This window comes from Semicossyphus pulcher, unplaced genomic scaffold (assembly GCF_022749685.1).
Source record: "Semicossyphus pulcher isolate SPU_LCO1_2020_fin unplaced genomic scaffold, fSemPul1.0.p SCAF_5, whole genome shotgun sequence".
Taxonomy (NCBI): domain Eukaryota; kingdom Metazoa; phylum Chordata; class Actinopteri; order Labriformes; family Labridae; genus Semicossyphus; species Semicossyphus pulcher.
This window is the reverse complement of record NW_027211726.1, coordinates 19,381,679-19,397,248: the sequence shown is the minus strand read 5'-3', so window position 1 is coordinate 19,397,248 and position 15,570 is coordinate 19,381,679. Positions and strand designations below refer to the sequence as shown.

Below are 15,570 nucleotides of genomic sequence, written 5' to 3'. Positions count from 1 at the left end.
GATGACATGCACCAAGTGATCAGCAGACCGGGACTTGAGCCTGCATCGAGGACTGTTGCCTCTGTACACAGGGCGCCTGCTCTACTCACTGAGTTAAACCAGTGCCCCGGTGTTTCAAGTCTTTGCGAGTGACCTTATATTCATTTAGCAGCAAACTTGGTATTTTAAGGGTATAATTGGCTTTTTTCAGATATTATGACTTGGCCAAGGAGGTTCTACTAATAACACAAAAGCTCCTTTTTAATTAAAGGGCCCCAAGTAATTTATTTTGCACAATATTCGTACATAATGGAATCTTGCCATTATTTTTCTTATTAGAGACACCTGTGTTTATCAGGTCAAAACATCTGCACATGAAAGCATTATAATGACAGTACTGACAGGATATATAGTTCAGCTCTGTTCTGCAACTTTAAAAACTTATATGTAGTTTAAAAGTTTTTAGACCTTTTTAATTGAATAACACTGACAGTTTCTGTCTGCAAGATACAGTCCAGACACATGGTACGATCTACTGTAGCTGTTATTATTAACAATGAGCTGGAGGCGGTTTAGAAATATTCCACGTGAGTTTTAAACCTAAAAAATATTCCCACAGCTCCGACTAGAATCCAGACTGTCCTGTTCCTGTAGCTTTACGTGACTTTAATGCAAATACATCAAGACATAACTCAATATGCAAATGACTGCTACTTTATACATTCCTACCAATGTGATGAATAAAGTGACGACTCTCTAAACAAAATACTGTGGTTTATTTGGTGGTCACATCTTTGAACCAGCAGGTGGCACTGTCATCACAGGTGTTAGTATTGATTAATACAGTGAGAGAAAGGAAACTACAGTACACCTCAGTCATGATCTATTCCTAGCAGACAACACCTCTGTGTAACTTAAAACAGATGCATTCCCATTATCTTATAATATCAGTCCTTTTTATATCAATACTTCTATGGACAATTACATAAACACAAGAAAGCACCACAATATGTACATGGATTTTCGAATCCTGGACGTTAGCATAGTGAGGGGTTACAAAGTATTCACCTGTTTTCACATCGAGTTTGAGGTGAGGTTTACTGAGCCCCCTGCGCCGGTTGATTAAAAGGTCAACCCTGATCCAGTGTAAGAGGATTGTATTGCTTGGAGATTTTAAATTATGTAGGAAAAAGATTGTTGGAGCATATTGGAGCGTTCTCTTCTACAGTTGTTTCGCTAAACAACAGTTTGTACATATCATCTTAAAAGTTCTTTACAGTCGCCAAACTGTGTGTTTGTTTCAGGGTTAAATGGCGACTTTGAAAGTGCTGTTGTATAAACTGGAAGATCACGCCATCTTTGACAAATGTCTTCAAGATAAAGAGAAAAAGTTCTTCTCCTTATGTAGATACTGACATGCTAACGGTCTCATGTTAAATATAGCTGCTGGACCACACTGTCCCTGGAGTGTGTGTGTGTACATGAGCACGAGTAGGGAGAGCCCTCCTCCTCACACACATTCAAAACATTCCACACTGGAAAAGGTCAGAGGTCACATAGTCAGAATAAGGCGGGACCGTGTTTGACACTCACATATACACACACGCACACACAAATACACGAAAAACAAACACACATATTCTGCATCCAAATGAGTCCGCTGCTGTCCTGTGCAGAGGAGGAGGCTTGAGTGTAACTGCTGAGTGTGTGGGGGGGGAGAAGACGAGGGTGAGGCCCTGACTCATCTGAGGTGTGTCCTCATCCCAGGTGGTATGGCGTTGACTGTAAGAGAAGAAAAGAGGAAGAAAAAGGGAACTTAATGGATGATAATGAAGTCAGGAGGAAGAAATAAACAGTGCTCTGTGTTGTTACCTCTGTTTTCTTTGCTGGGGTAGATCCGAGGGAAAGGCTTGAATTCATCGGGCGGGGGTAAGTCCTCCACAGGGTGGAACTGGAACTTTGATTCAAAATCATCCGCTAAAAGGAGATGTGGAATTATAGAAATAAATGCTGCCATTTTGTCATTTTCAAAGGAAAGTAAAGAAGGTAAATAAAAATAGATTATTGTTTCGCTGCTCACCCAGGCTGTGGAGGTGTCCGTTCCTGAGGCTGGACGGAAGCAGGGGAGGAGGCGGAGGAGGGGGAGGAATGCGGCTTGACAGCTCGGTAGAGGGGGAGCGTGCAGGAGGAGCTGGGGGGGGAGCCAGCCGACCCACACCTGTTACCATGGGTGACAAGGGCAGAGGGGTCAGAGGGGCTAAGATATCAGAAGTCTTACACATGAAAAATGCATCCAGAACATTTAAACACACAAAAGAGTTACACATGACAGAGCCTGTTGACTTTAATGACTAGCTGCAACAGTTTACAACCTATACTTGGATGTTTCAGGTGTAAAAAAGCACAACCATCAATTACTACACATATTTCTACTGCTGTTTTTACCACAAAAACATGTTGGGGAAGATTATGTTTGTCCTTTCATGATTATATAGTCAAGTGCTTACGTACTGTTTATATACTGCATACAGCGTTTTTTAGTAAAGTGCCAATAAGTCAGTCTCTCCAGGATTTCTCCGGACATTGTCTGTGATTGTACCTGTGTTAGACATTACACATCCACTGTGAGCGACTGGGACAAACGCTCTAATTGTATTGGCTGAGTGAGCTGTTTGTCTTCTCACAAAACTTCCCGTCAGGACTCTAAATAAAATGTAATGACAAAAGAGTCAATAGTCATGAAAGTCTCATTTTGTACTGCAGGTGCACATTCAATGCTATCCATATGTGCTAAGGAGAAGTTATTTAACACATTTACGCTGTTCTCCTCGTTATTTCTGCTGCTGTGGCCTTTACAAGGGCTTTGCTATCTTACTGTACCATGATTATTTAAAATCAGTGATGATCTGTAACAAATTGGTAATACAGTAAAACGCGTCAGGGGATCAATATTCTAAATATAAAAGAACTGAGTTTGGTGAAATAAATGACTTAAAACATGCAGAGAAATAGTAACGGCAATTGGCCAAAAAAATTGCAAGGTTCAGAAAAAGTTGTGGCAATGGAGGTTGTGTCATTTGCGTGAATTCGCGAGAACGTAACTCAGCAACTTCCTGGAGGGACTGATAGGTATTCATATAAGAAGAACTCCATAAAATTAGCATAAAAAACAGCATGTAATGGTAAACTCTACAACAGTTCTGATTCCCACAGATTACTTTGTGTCTTGCTGTTGCTGCAACTCTCATCTGTATTTAGTTGTTTATCACCTCCGCAAGTTGATTTTCAGTGATAAGTGTGTTTGTGTCTTCTCCAGAATATATTAAATTGAATATTATACTGTATATTATTGGAATATCATGTATAATATCTATTGATTTTGAATATTTTGGTGTTCTTTCGCATCCCTTGAAACACAGCTGTATCTGATTACAACCCCTGGTGACAGGCTCCATAAGTCTCTGAGGTGTGAACAGTTCAAAAACATTTTTGGCTTTTCAGAATCAACTATTCCTTTCTTGGTGTTCGCCTACCTGCACTTCTTGGCACAGCAGGCGGCCGTCGGGTCGGAGCATTGCAGGGGTATGACGGAGGAAGAGAGCGCATTGTAGGTGAGGGCACTGGGGGCACCTTTGGCGGTGGAGGTGGAAGTGTTGACGGGCAGCTGGGAGTAAAAGAAACAGGCAGAGGGGGAGGAGGAGGTGGCGGAGGAGGTCCCAGTGGGCTGTCTCGCAGGATGGGGAACCTGGAAGGTTCAGAGTGCACCGGGGAGGGGGGCAGAGGGTAGAAGCACCCTGAGGAGCGATCGCCTGGCACAGCAGAGGGAGACTGGAAAGGTGGAGGAGGAGGAGGAGGAGTTGAGGGCTGGGGGATGGAGGTGTGGTGTGAGTGCTGGATGGGGAGCCAGGTGGGCTTGGTGACCTGGGACGGAGGCGGAGGAGGAGGGCAGGAGGGGAGAGGTGGAGGCCTGTTGGCAGGACGGTCTTGAAAGGCTTGAGGTGGGGGAGGCGGGGGAGGAGCGGAGGGAGGAGCAGGTGGAGGTGGAGGGGGAGAGGAAGTAGGGAAAGGAGGAGGGTGTTTGCTGCCATGTGAGGGGGAGGGAGGAGCAGAGGATGAGGGTGCGAGCGGGCGGTGGGCGGAGCTTCGGAGCTCGACGGTCCTGGGCGACTCGGGGACGCCGCTGATGTCTGACGGCGAGGGGGGGTTCCACAGGGGCTTCAGGGATGCGGAGGAGCTTGAGCGTGACACTGACACACACACACACACACACACACACACACACACGAGTAAGTCACTTGGATGGCCAAAAGATTCAGAGAACATCGATTTAGAAAAAATCCGTTTTGCACCAACCTGGAGTTTTGCCTGCTAAGTCTCTCTGTCCTATCGGCCTGAGAGTGGGGAACCCTCCAGCAAAGAGCCCACCCAAAGGGGGTCCCATGGGTGCTGTCCCTCCGGATGAGCCCTGTGAAGCATCTCCAGGGCTAGCCTTGGGTTCTGGGGAGCAAAACACGTACACGTACGTATATGACAAATGATTAACAACGGTCACGATGACCTGCATCCTTACTACAGAACTACAGTCCTTTTTTTCAGCCCAATGGCCACATGTCACCTTAAAGGGTTATGGGAAGCTAATGCTATTATGTTAGAAAAAAATTGCATTTGGCTCTGTGCCTTTGGAGGACGCTATCCGCTTCTCCTATAGGCCCAGGAAAACCTCCGCCAGACTACGTAAAACGCGTCATCAGGCGGAGGCCAGAGAGCTTGCTAAACTACACTTCCTCAATCTAGGACGCCCGCCTCCGATGTCATGTCTCGTTCAAAATCGTCAGGTTTGAAATGTAGTCTGCAGACCTGAAGATTTTTAAGAAGATCCACCGTGTTTCAGATTCTGTACCGCTCTGAGCCATTGCCTGCAGTGAAAACGGTAGCATCTCACTCCAGCGTCTCTCGCTGGGCCGTTCCTTTCAGAGGGCGGGGCGCAATGCATGCTGGGTGTTGTAGGAACTTAGAAACCACGAGCTGTTTTTTAAAACTTTTCAAACATTATTGCTTCTATCGATTACAGCGAACAGCAGCTTTGACTGACAGGGGCTTTTTCCAGGGGGCAATTGCTCCTTCAACTAATTACTTGACTAACTAAATTAAACATATTCCAACTGTCAAACATTTTCTCAATGACACTCTCGTGTAGATGTTATTGAGTTGCCCCTGACACAATGTATGTTTTGTCTATTGTGTGAGCAGCTGGTAGTTTCCTTTTCTGGGTTGCATCCTTATCTGCTAAAGGGCATTCCTTCCTGAAGTGCTGTGTGTGAAATGCTCAAAGCTAGCTCACAGTGAAACTGTAAACACTTGTTTAACCTTGATAGATCACACTATGGCATCTAAACACACAAACACACACCATTAAACCCTCTTCTTCTAAGCTTCAAGGTGAGAAATATAGTGACACTAGATGCATTTAGTGTCTTAACACAGACTGAGTGTATATACTGGTTGTACTGTAAGGAGGTTGCTCTTACTGTCCACATCAGGGGCACTGCGGTCGTTGACCTGTGTGACTTTCCTGAGCCTGGCTCCTTTCTGGATGTCGGCCAACAGGGCATTCCTTCCACCTCCTCCTCCTCCTCCACCTCCACTGGACTGGAGCTTAGGAGGCTCTGTCGGACACTGTCACCAAGAAAGGACAAATTATCTCGGGTTATGGACTGGGGGTCAGACAGAGAAGAAATATAAAGACATTAGATTCCTAGAGAGGTTGTGGTTCTCTCCTGTAGCCAACATTGAGAATTACTACTGCTTCAGTGTATTGTTGTGTCCTGAAACTGTGTGTCTCTGCGGTGTGGCCTTGTATGCTGGCAGCAACAACTCATTTAACATGAGGACACTGTGTGTGCGCCTGCTGTGGAAACATAACACTCTGCTGCTACTGAGCGTCTGCACTACTCTGCATGTGTGTGTGTGTTCCCTCAATCAATAATGCAAACACCCTGCAGGTGACGGTCAGTGAGAAGGACACGAGCGAGCGTTAACAGTTGCATGAGAGAGAAATAGGCTCACACAACACATTTACCTGTGGCAGGGCAGCGCTGGGCGGAGGTGGCGGCGGGGGAGGAGCCATGGGGGGCGGAGGGGGAGGAGGAGGAGGAGGAGGAGGGGGGACTGGCATGCTGAGGCCTCAGAAACCTGCAGAAACAAACCTACAGTCAGAAGTTGCTACTGTGTTAAGGGCCACACTCGATGACCTCCGACCCTCTTCTCTGAACAGGAAGTTCTTTCACCAAAACAGGAAGCAGTAAGCGCTCCATCCTCTCCAGAGAAATCTAAAACATCCCTCCCTCCCCTCTGACCCCATCCTCCTCTTCGTCCCACAATGCTCTGTTTGCAAGACTCGGGAGAGGAACAATGGAGCTGGTTGTGTGCAAAGTAATGGACCCCTACCCCTTAGATCTTCACTGCAGTAGAGCGAATGGAAAACACACTGAGGAAGCTCCACAGGAAAATGCTACACATATTGTTCTTAGCGCACACTTAACACAGGATGTTTTGTCGTCCAGGAACAGCAACACGTCCAGGATTATGTCGCCATGTTTGAGTCTCCACATGTATCTGGCAGCTCAGTTAGTAAGTGATCCGCAGCGACAGTCACTGAGACCTCCACCCAAACTCGGTGACATCATAAATTCTTGACGAGCTGTCTTCCAGAGTGAGAATACAGCCGGAGGAATCTGCACATGCTTCTCCTGGGCAATTCAATAAAACACACAAGACAACCTGCTTCTGTTGAATCTCTATGTGTCTGTGTGTGTTTGTCCAGTCATGCCCCGTCTGTGCATCTGGCAGACTGTCCTCTGTTTCTATTTCTATCTTCATATCTGTGTCAAGCACCCTAGCGTGATATTTAAAGGGGGCAAAGCTGGACACTGTTAGCTCAGCTTTGCAGAAGAACAGGTGGGACACTGAGGGGTAACGCACCTCTCACACCAGTTGCTCTTTGACCTGTAGTACGACGTGTTTCTCCTCAAGCAAAGAAGATTTGCACACAAGCAGCTGGAAGAGGCAGCTGCTGCTGCAGGCTGAAGAAAGTTTGATACATGAAACTATTGAAACCATGGAGACCCAAAGGAGGACTTGAGGCTATGATGTATTGCTGACGTCTATAATCATTGCCAGGTTGTAGCTGTGTTCTTCTCTATGAATTTTCTTGAGCTACAAATCTGTGATCGGTGTTGACAGTACTTTTTACGCCACACTTCCATCCTCCCAAATGCCAAATACATATTTTGGATTTTTGTTGATGATGTTTTTAGCAGTTTGCACATGTGAGATCTGACAGGGAACTAATGGATCCCCATCTTCAGAAGGAAACACTTTGTAGGATAACACATTAGACATTTTTTTGTCTGCCAATTAGTTTTTGCAAAGAAAGTAATATTCAATTTAATCATGCATACCAGGATATAAAACATGATATATAATCTTCTTTGGTGTAATAACGATACTTTTACTCATTCTGTCACTTTCATCCAGATGCTTTTGTTGCAAAGGAAAGAAAATACAGTTTAAAGCTCCTGTGAGGATTTTTTCGCTGGTTAAGAAACAGACTGAAATTAATTCTGATGACTCTATATGAGCTTCTAAAGCAAACCAGATCATCAGCAACATGACTGATTATTTCTATATAGTTATTTTCAATGCCTGAAACAGCTGGCGGGGGGTAGTTGTCAGACGAAGCGATTAACTGCACGCTGCCTTTGTTTACATTTTCCAGGGTCAAAATTTAAAGTGAGTGATACATATGACTGTTAAAGAAAGGAGGATGAGATTTTTTTTTAAAAACACCACTTCAGCATGTACAGGACAAAATCAGCAAAGAGATGAGAGGTACGGCTTTGTCCACAGGGGGCGCCAAAATCAACACAAACCAAAAGTTCCTCACAGGAGCTTTAAAGGAAAAAGAATTGCCATTTTAGTGCTATTATTGATTTATTTTATTTTTTTTGCACATATTATAGTGGGTTTGTCGAAGCTAAAAAACTACAAGAAACCCAATATCTACAACACAGGACTTAAAACAATCATTATAATGTTTGTGTCTCTTAAACTTGCACAGATATAACACAAAAACGTATCTGTAACTTATTTTAGTACCTACCGCCTTAAACAGAAAAGCCTTGAAAGTAAGGTACCAGGTATTATTGATGCGTCTTGGCTTTGGAAGGACAGTTAGCATATAAGGTGCTGAAACAAACATCCTCATCTTCTCACCTTGTGAAAACAGTTGTCTGAGTCTGTCTTTCCCATATTTACACTTTTCTTCGCTAAATCTTGCGAGAAATGTAATATCCTCCAACAACAAACAAGTGTGCCTTTTATGGATAAGTAAATTTGTCTTTCTTACCTTCACGAAATATCTGGAATCCACCTGTTCGCAGGGAATCCTTCAGAGAGATGCAGCAAAGCTAACTGGCCTCATAGCGGGTCAGTTAGAAAGTTTCCAAGTTATTTTTAGTCAAATGAGGACACAACTTTTCTGACGTAGTCTATGTGCTCCTGTAAACGTCAAAACACATCTCCAGAAAGTTTTACTCTCACTTCCTAACTGTGTCCACGTAGCAGCAACGCTAAAACATGAGACAGTGGTCCTGCACAATAAGGCTCTCTTTAAGGCTCTGGCTGTTTATTCCCATGAGCGCGCGCTGCAGGAGGCGAGACGCGCGAGGCCACACCTCGCAGCCCTGAACGCATCACGGGACCAATGGAGAGAGAGAAAGAGAGGGAGAGAAAGGGCGCTTATTGGCTCTTTGTCACTGCCTCGATTCATGCGGAGGAAACTTTCCCTCACCTTGAATTACACCTGGAATAGAATGAACATTGTGAAACATGCATGAGAACTGGTCGAAGAAGTCTGTACCAGTGTCTCTTTCTGTAACAAGATCTTACTGGGCGGGGTTTTCCTTCTTCTTTCTTCTATTTTTGACTTCTTCTCTTATCTATTTCTCTGGCTGTGAAATGGTACATTTCCGCCCCCTGGTGGTGAAAATACGACATGACAATTCATCCTTATTCAAACGTGTGCCTTGAACTTTGTTTCTGTATTATTTACTGCATATTAATGAACATACTGATGTGAAAAAATGCTAGACTTTCTAAAAAAAAGTTTTAAAATACAACAGATATAAAGAAACTCATATTTACAAGGAGAAAGGCCACAATATGAGTTTATAGCAGCAAAATTGATGACCTTGCTATGACCCGAGGACAGCCAGTGGAACCTGAGAAACACAGACACAAACACACACACACACAAACAACAAACACACAGACACACACTCAAAAAAACAACACTAATATATACAAAACAGATGTACGCACATACAGAAACCAAACTTTAAACACACACGAACAAAGACCTTGAACTGTCTTTCACACACACTGACTTACACACACACACACACACACACACATGCATATCTATGTACCAGGATTAATCTTGGTAATATTGTATTACATTGAATTGACTTAAATTATGAAATTTAATTTTTTAAAGGGAGCATCCGTCACAATAACCTGGTTATATAAACATGAAAGCTGCATGTTCACACACCTCAATCCTCCACAGTGACACAGGAATGCAGTGATACAGGCGTGCTCCTCCCTTTAACCCACGGGACAGAGTCATTTAGGCCTGGCTTTGACACACACATAGCAGAGGCTAAATATAAATGGCTTTAATTCCTTGTAATTGCCTTTGTCAGACAATGTGATAATTATATCTTCTTCTCCTCGCCTTTTCCAGTTAGGCCATGATCGGGCACCAACATGGCCGCCCAAGAGGACGACAGTGAAGTCTTTTGACCTTTAGCTAATGTTTTGTTTTGAAATCCTAAATTCAACCATGCTTTATTTCCTTTCTATAAGTGTTGCTTTCAAGGCCATTCTCTAAAGCTGGACAAAACAACGCTTACCTTACACCATCCAAGATGAGCCATTATGCTGTGACTGAAGGAGATAATGAAGCGCACACACACTTGTACAATCCTTTGTAGCAGTTATCAGATTTATTCTCATATTTTGCCTTCATTTGTGTATTCACAGGTGGTCCAAGATACAGCAGGCCCTGAAAAGCAAACTCCATCAGTGGCTGGATATCACACAATTAGCTTCTTACTTCATTGTCCATAGCTTTGTTTTTTTTAAAACCTGTTATGTCTTCAACATGCTGGATTTCATCCTTCATTTAAAGTATTTTATGCTGGCAAGTTTTGTGCATCTGACTTTAAGCTTCCTTAATATCTTCAACTGATTTTTTTCACACATTATAAGGAAATCATGTTACACCTTCATAAACATCCTTCTAACCCTTTAGAATCAGCGTTTTATGTAAAAGCATTTGTAAAAGGAATGTTATATTTATCCTTCATTATTAAACATATATTATTATCATTACAGGCATCATGTAAACATCTTAGAAACAAGATTTGTCTGACAACACACTTTAAATTGACAGAAAATGGCTGTGGGGGATTGTGCTTTCTTTTAAGTTGCGGGTAATTTTGTGACTTGTCCAATGATGAGCTTTTAAGTGCAAAAAACTGTATCTCTTATTTTGAGCTTTGATTGTTGGGTTGGTGAAATGGTTCAATAACCATCATGAAAAACAAATACAATCCTTTTTCAAGTCATTAATCTTTGTGGCCTTCTGGCACAAGTCCATCAACAAAAATGTCAGCAGCATTTCCTGAAGCACTTATTCCTTCAGTACTGCTGCTTCTCATCGTCACGTCACCATCATCACCAACACACAGCAGACATGTTAGTGTGCCTCGAGGGAATGAGGCATCTTCTTCTTTACTTCAAGCATCTTTGTAAAGTCTTTGATCACCACCTCCTCCTCACCGCCTCTCCTCCTTCTCTGTCGCCCCCTTCTCAGTCTCTTTCTCCTGTATGGGGAGGCTCGATCGCACCCTCCTCTTCTCCTTGTACCGACCCGAGCGTGACACGGCCATCTTCCTGCGACACGTCTGCTCGTTGAAGACCGACTCCAGGTGGGAGTCGTCGAAGGTCTCGTCGCTGAGGAGGCTGGAGCTCTTGTTGGAGTCCGGCTGAGACTGGTCTCCGGAGGTTTTGTTGAGGTCTTTTGGCTTCTCGGGCCTTGGTGCAAAGGGGTCAAAGTCGGGGTCAAAGGTGTGGGTTGAAGTGGAGTCCTTTCCTCCTGTCTTCTTCTTTGGCAGGAATGCCTTCCACCATGGGGTCCTGTCTGTCATCTTGGACTGGAGGGGACTGGAAGAGGAAATAAATCATTACTTTAAGATGTTATCCTCTGCATTAGTATTAGTGAAGTGATCATTTTATCTGTTAGGCCATGTTATCACCTGTCTATATGCTCTGAACAGGCTCCTAGTTTGCTTTACCATCCTACTCAATGTATCTGTTACACTTTTATGTCTTGTTTCATAAAATATAACAATAAAACCTTATTGTCCCAAATAAACACTGCACATCCTCATCCTCAAATCACAACAAGTCCTATTTTTCAGTTTGAATACCATGATTTGCCCTCTCTAAATCTGAATCTGAACCATTTTCCACTGGTGAGGCCAACTAATCCTACGAAATAACCAGTGTAACCATGTTTACCTCCTCTGTAAAACTGGTTTAATGAGTCGTGAGAACAGAAGAGCAAACCCAAGCTGTGATTCACAGGTGAACAATGTGCAAAAACCCTCTCGTGAACACTCACCTGAGCTACAATAGGTGCTGTGGACACTTCAAAGTTCCCGAGGAGAAGTGTATAACACTCTTCCCTGCGTTGAGGTATAAACCTGAAGGACAGGTGGGTGTCTTCTTCTTCTTCTTCAGTGTGTGTGGAGGAGTCCTTCAAAGGGTCGCCGCAATATCCATTACAAGCGCGAGCCAGGTGTCCTCCCTCCTTACATCCCCCACCTCCAAAAAGATTATTTTTCTCTTCTTCTCTTTCATCAAATGTCTCTACTCTTCTTCGTCGACTCTTGAGAAAAGTACAAATGAATTGACACATTTATAAGGAACAGCTTTCGTCTACTGAACCAGCAGGTTTCCGCCTCCGAAACTCTCCTTTCCAAGCACCTGTCCTGACTCCTGATTGGATGAAGGCCCGGGGTCTGTCACGTGACGCCCCGCTCAGGTGAATACACTGTGATAGTGGGCGGGGTTTAGTGGTTGCTTGGTAACATACCCCATGGGAGCATGCACCTCTTCAGTGACAGATGAAAAAAAAAAAAGAGTCCTTTGTATCAGCTGAACCCAACCCAAGCCAGGGAGCCAAATTACGCACCAGTTTTTGGACGCCCAGTAGTTTAGGCCACAGTGACTTGTACATCGTGATGCCAGGAGAGGAATGTGGTAGTTGTTAATCGTAATAATAGACACCGGCCAGGACAGGTTAGCATGCAGTGAGGCTAGCTTCAAATGAGACCCCGTGTTGAAATTTTCAGAGTAAGCACGCGACAGGAAGAAGTCTCCTGAAATGACATTACTGCACAAGACCTGCAATTGCTGCTGTTGTAAGTTAACATTAACTGTGGGGAAGCAATTTGGCCTGACGCCAGGTTCACCTGCATGGGTACTTTGGTGTCACACGCGATGCTTCCGGATGCTTTTACGTGTCCTCGTGACGCACTCTCAAGTCCAACTCTTTTGAGAGTTTCTTTATTGTTTTATGTAGTTTTTATTCCCTCTGTCTGTCTGTAAGTCCTTGTATTTTAGGAGAACACATGACCAGAAACTTGGTCCATGGTCTAGATGAGCATTTGGTACAGAAAATGCTACATAATCTGTAAAACACAAGGCTTAGGCCTACATATTTATATGATATATATATGTATGTATATATATATATATGTATGTATATATATATATATATATGTATATATATATATAGACGGATGGTACTAAAGTTTTTGTTAAGGTTTAATCTCTTAATTGCACTTAAAACAGTTAGAAAACTGTGTAAGCTGCGTATATCAGTTTGTGGGTACCACTGTGTATTATTGGGTATGCACATGCCCAGTGGTTCAGATATGAGCCATAACTTCAGGGTTGCCAGTTTGAGAAAAATATCTTTTTACCTACTTTTTACGTTTTAAAAATGCAATTTACAAAAGAGTTATAAAGAGTACACATTTGTCTTTCATTAAAAGGCTGTTGTAGTCATATGCTAATAATTAGGCTACTTAGTAGAAGGTCATTACAACAACCAAGTCAGTGGTGGTAAAAGCGAAAAGGACATCAAGTACTTTGGCCTACTTATGTGCAATTATAAGGTGCTCTACTTAATTAAAGTCAGTAGTGACTTATTTTATGTAACCTAATAACTTAATAACTTTTTTCTCCAAATAAAATGATACAGATATAATGCATTACTTTGGAATAATAATTTTAGGACATTTTGCTTACAATATTATACTTTTACTTAAGCTGAATTCGTATTGTATTTTTTTTTCTTGTAAATTAGTATTCTAACGCTGTTACATTTCTGTATTTGCTTAGGTAGATGAACTGTATGAGTCTTCCAACACGTTATCTTGGACCACACGTCTTTCAGTCTCTTTTCTGGAATGGGTCATTGAAGGTGCTACATGGACAAAGCATGTGTTGTGTCGGAGGTTAGTAATTTTTTTTCTCCATCCATCCATCCATCCATCCATTATCTATATCGCTTATCCTGTGCAGGGTCACAGAGAGGCTGGAGCCTATCCCAGCTGTCATTGGGCAAGAGGCAGGGTCCACCCTGGACTCATCACCAGTCAATCACAGGGCTGACACAGAGAGACAACCATTCATGCTCACATTCACACCTGCAGGCAATTTAGAATCACCAATTAACCTTACAAGCATGTCTTTGGACTGTGGGAGGAAGCCTGAGTCCCTGGAGAGAACCCACACATGCACAGTTAGGCCCCCTATGTCCAAACCAGGACTAAAACTAGGAACCTTCTAGCTGTGAGGCAAGAATGCTAACCACTGCACCACTGTGCAGCCCTTCTTTTCATTTATTTTTAACTTATGTATCACAACTTATAAACCTTTTATTACGGCTGCTTTATTAAAGAGTTTTAGCCAGTTAAACAGTCGCACAGTGCGTTTGAATTTGTATTTCAGTGAACAAGAAGTGGTTTGCATTTTTAGGTTTATCTTACCATATAACATAACTTACAGGACAAAATGATGCAATAGAACAAAACCGTATGTCTATAATCACATTTGTCCACATTTAATATCAACAATTAAAGCCTCCCTAAAACTAGCTACATTCTGAATCTTATCTTATCTTATTCTTAGACTTTCAATTGTGTGGAAGCCAAGTTTCAAGGTATCATTGGATTCTCCTCATTGAGGAAATCACATCCCGTAGATGTGACGTTTTTTCTTGGTATGTCTTGCCACACAGTTTCTATGCATGTCTGTGCCAACAGGGAAGACCCGGTCTGAGCACCAAAACAGAGAAAAACAAACAGAAACGGAGGGAGGAATCAGGGAATGCCTTCAGTCTCCTTCCTGCAAAGTGTTGAGCAAAAGTTGTTGTAGCAACAGGAATGCGCCACCTCTCTCTCTCTCTCTCTCTCTCTCCTTCAGCATCGGTGGCCTGCATACCTGAGGGACTCCCTCTCCTTCTATCTCCCATCACAGTCGAAACTCTACGGAGTCATTTCATCACACAGAGGGATGTCTTACATTGTTCTTAATCCTACACGGGCACACATACAGGTAGGTATGAATTCAATGAACACGCTCATGCAAACACTTTCCCAGGCATGTAAACATATTGAAGATGATGCAAATTACCTCACAGATTAGCAGTTTTAGGGCTGCAGCTAATGATTATTTACATTGTCAGTTAAGTTGTTGTATCTTTTCTGATTGTTGGTTTAACTGCTTGGTTTGTAAGATATCTGAAAATATCAATCAATTTGTTTGTCCACACAAGTTTAAAACATAAAGATATATTCCATTTTAATCAAATTCTCAGATTAAAGAACTTCAGTGCACACACATTGCCTGGCATATAAGCATGTAGTAGGAAATGCAGAATTGAAATTGGAATTGAATTCCATTGGAACTGTTTGTATTGTAAAACTTAAATACCTAAATACTTCAGACCTGTTTCATGGTGATAAACAGAAAAACATTTGTCATTACAGATTGACTTGATGTGTATCAATCATGTCAGTTTCTATTGGTCCAAAGCCAACGTGGGTGGGAGTAATGGACACAATATGCTTGTTTCATTGGCGTAAATGGTTGTCATCTGTAGACATGCAGTTTTTAATGATACAGCACAATTATATAATTTATTATACATTTATTATGATTATTTCTCGGACCCTCAGGCTATGGTTCGAGGACCCCACTTTGCTGTAGTATTTGATTTTTGATTATCCCTGGGGCTGCAAGGTGGTACAGTGGTTAGCGCTGTCGCCTCACAGCTAGAAGGTTCGTAGTTCAAATCCCGGTTCTGTGTGGAGTTTGCATGTTCTCCCTGTGCATGCGTGGGTTCCCTCCGGGTTCTCCGGCTTCCTCCCACAGTCCAAAGACATGCTCATG

General features: G+C 42.9%; 2 protein-coding genes across 2 annotated transcripts; both read right to left on the bottom strand.

The window, feature by feature from the left end:
• Positions 1-718: 718 nt before the first annotated feature.
• wipf3 (WAS/WASL interacting protein family member 3) lies at positions 719-8,588 on the bottom strand. The gene is made up of 8 exons (XM_069681743.1): positions 8,387-8,588; positions 6,059-6,171; positions 5,508-5,655; positions 4,333-4,476; positions 3,513-4,226; positions 2,060-2,197; positions 1,852-1,956; positions 719-1,761 (listed from the first exon to the last, which is right to left on the bottom strand). The coding sequence occupies exons 2-8, from the start codon at positions 6,152-6,154 to the stop codon at positions 1,721-1,723; spliced, it is 1,386 nt and encodes a 461-aa protein (XP_069537844.1). The 5' UTR covers positions 6,155-6,171; positions 8,387-8,588; the 3' UTR covers positions 719-1,720.
• A 1,442-nt stretch (positions 8,589-10,030) lies between these two features.
• On the bottom strand, positions 10,031-12,038 carry LOC138609122 (proline-rich protein 15-like). The gene is made up of 2 exons (XM_069681753.1): positions 11,729-12,038; positions 10,031-11,268 (listed from the first exon to the last, which is right to left on the bottom strand). Exon 2 carries the CDS (start codon positions 11,250-11,252, stop codon positions 10,881-10,883), a length of 372 nt encoding a protein of 123 aa, XP_069537854.1. The 5' UTR covers positions 11,253-11,268; positions 11,729-12,038; the 3' UTR covers positions 10,031-10,880.
• Positions 12,039-15,570: the final 3,532 nt, after the last annotated feature.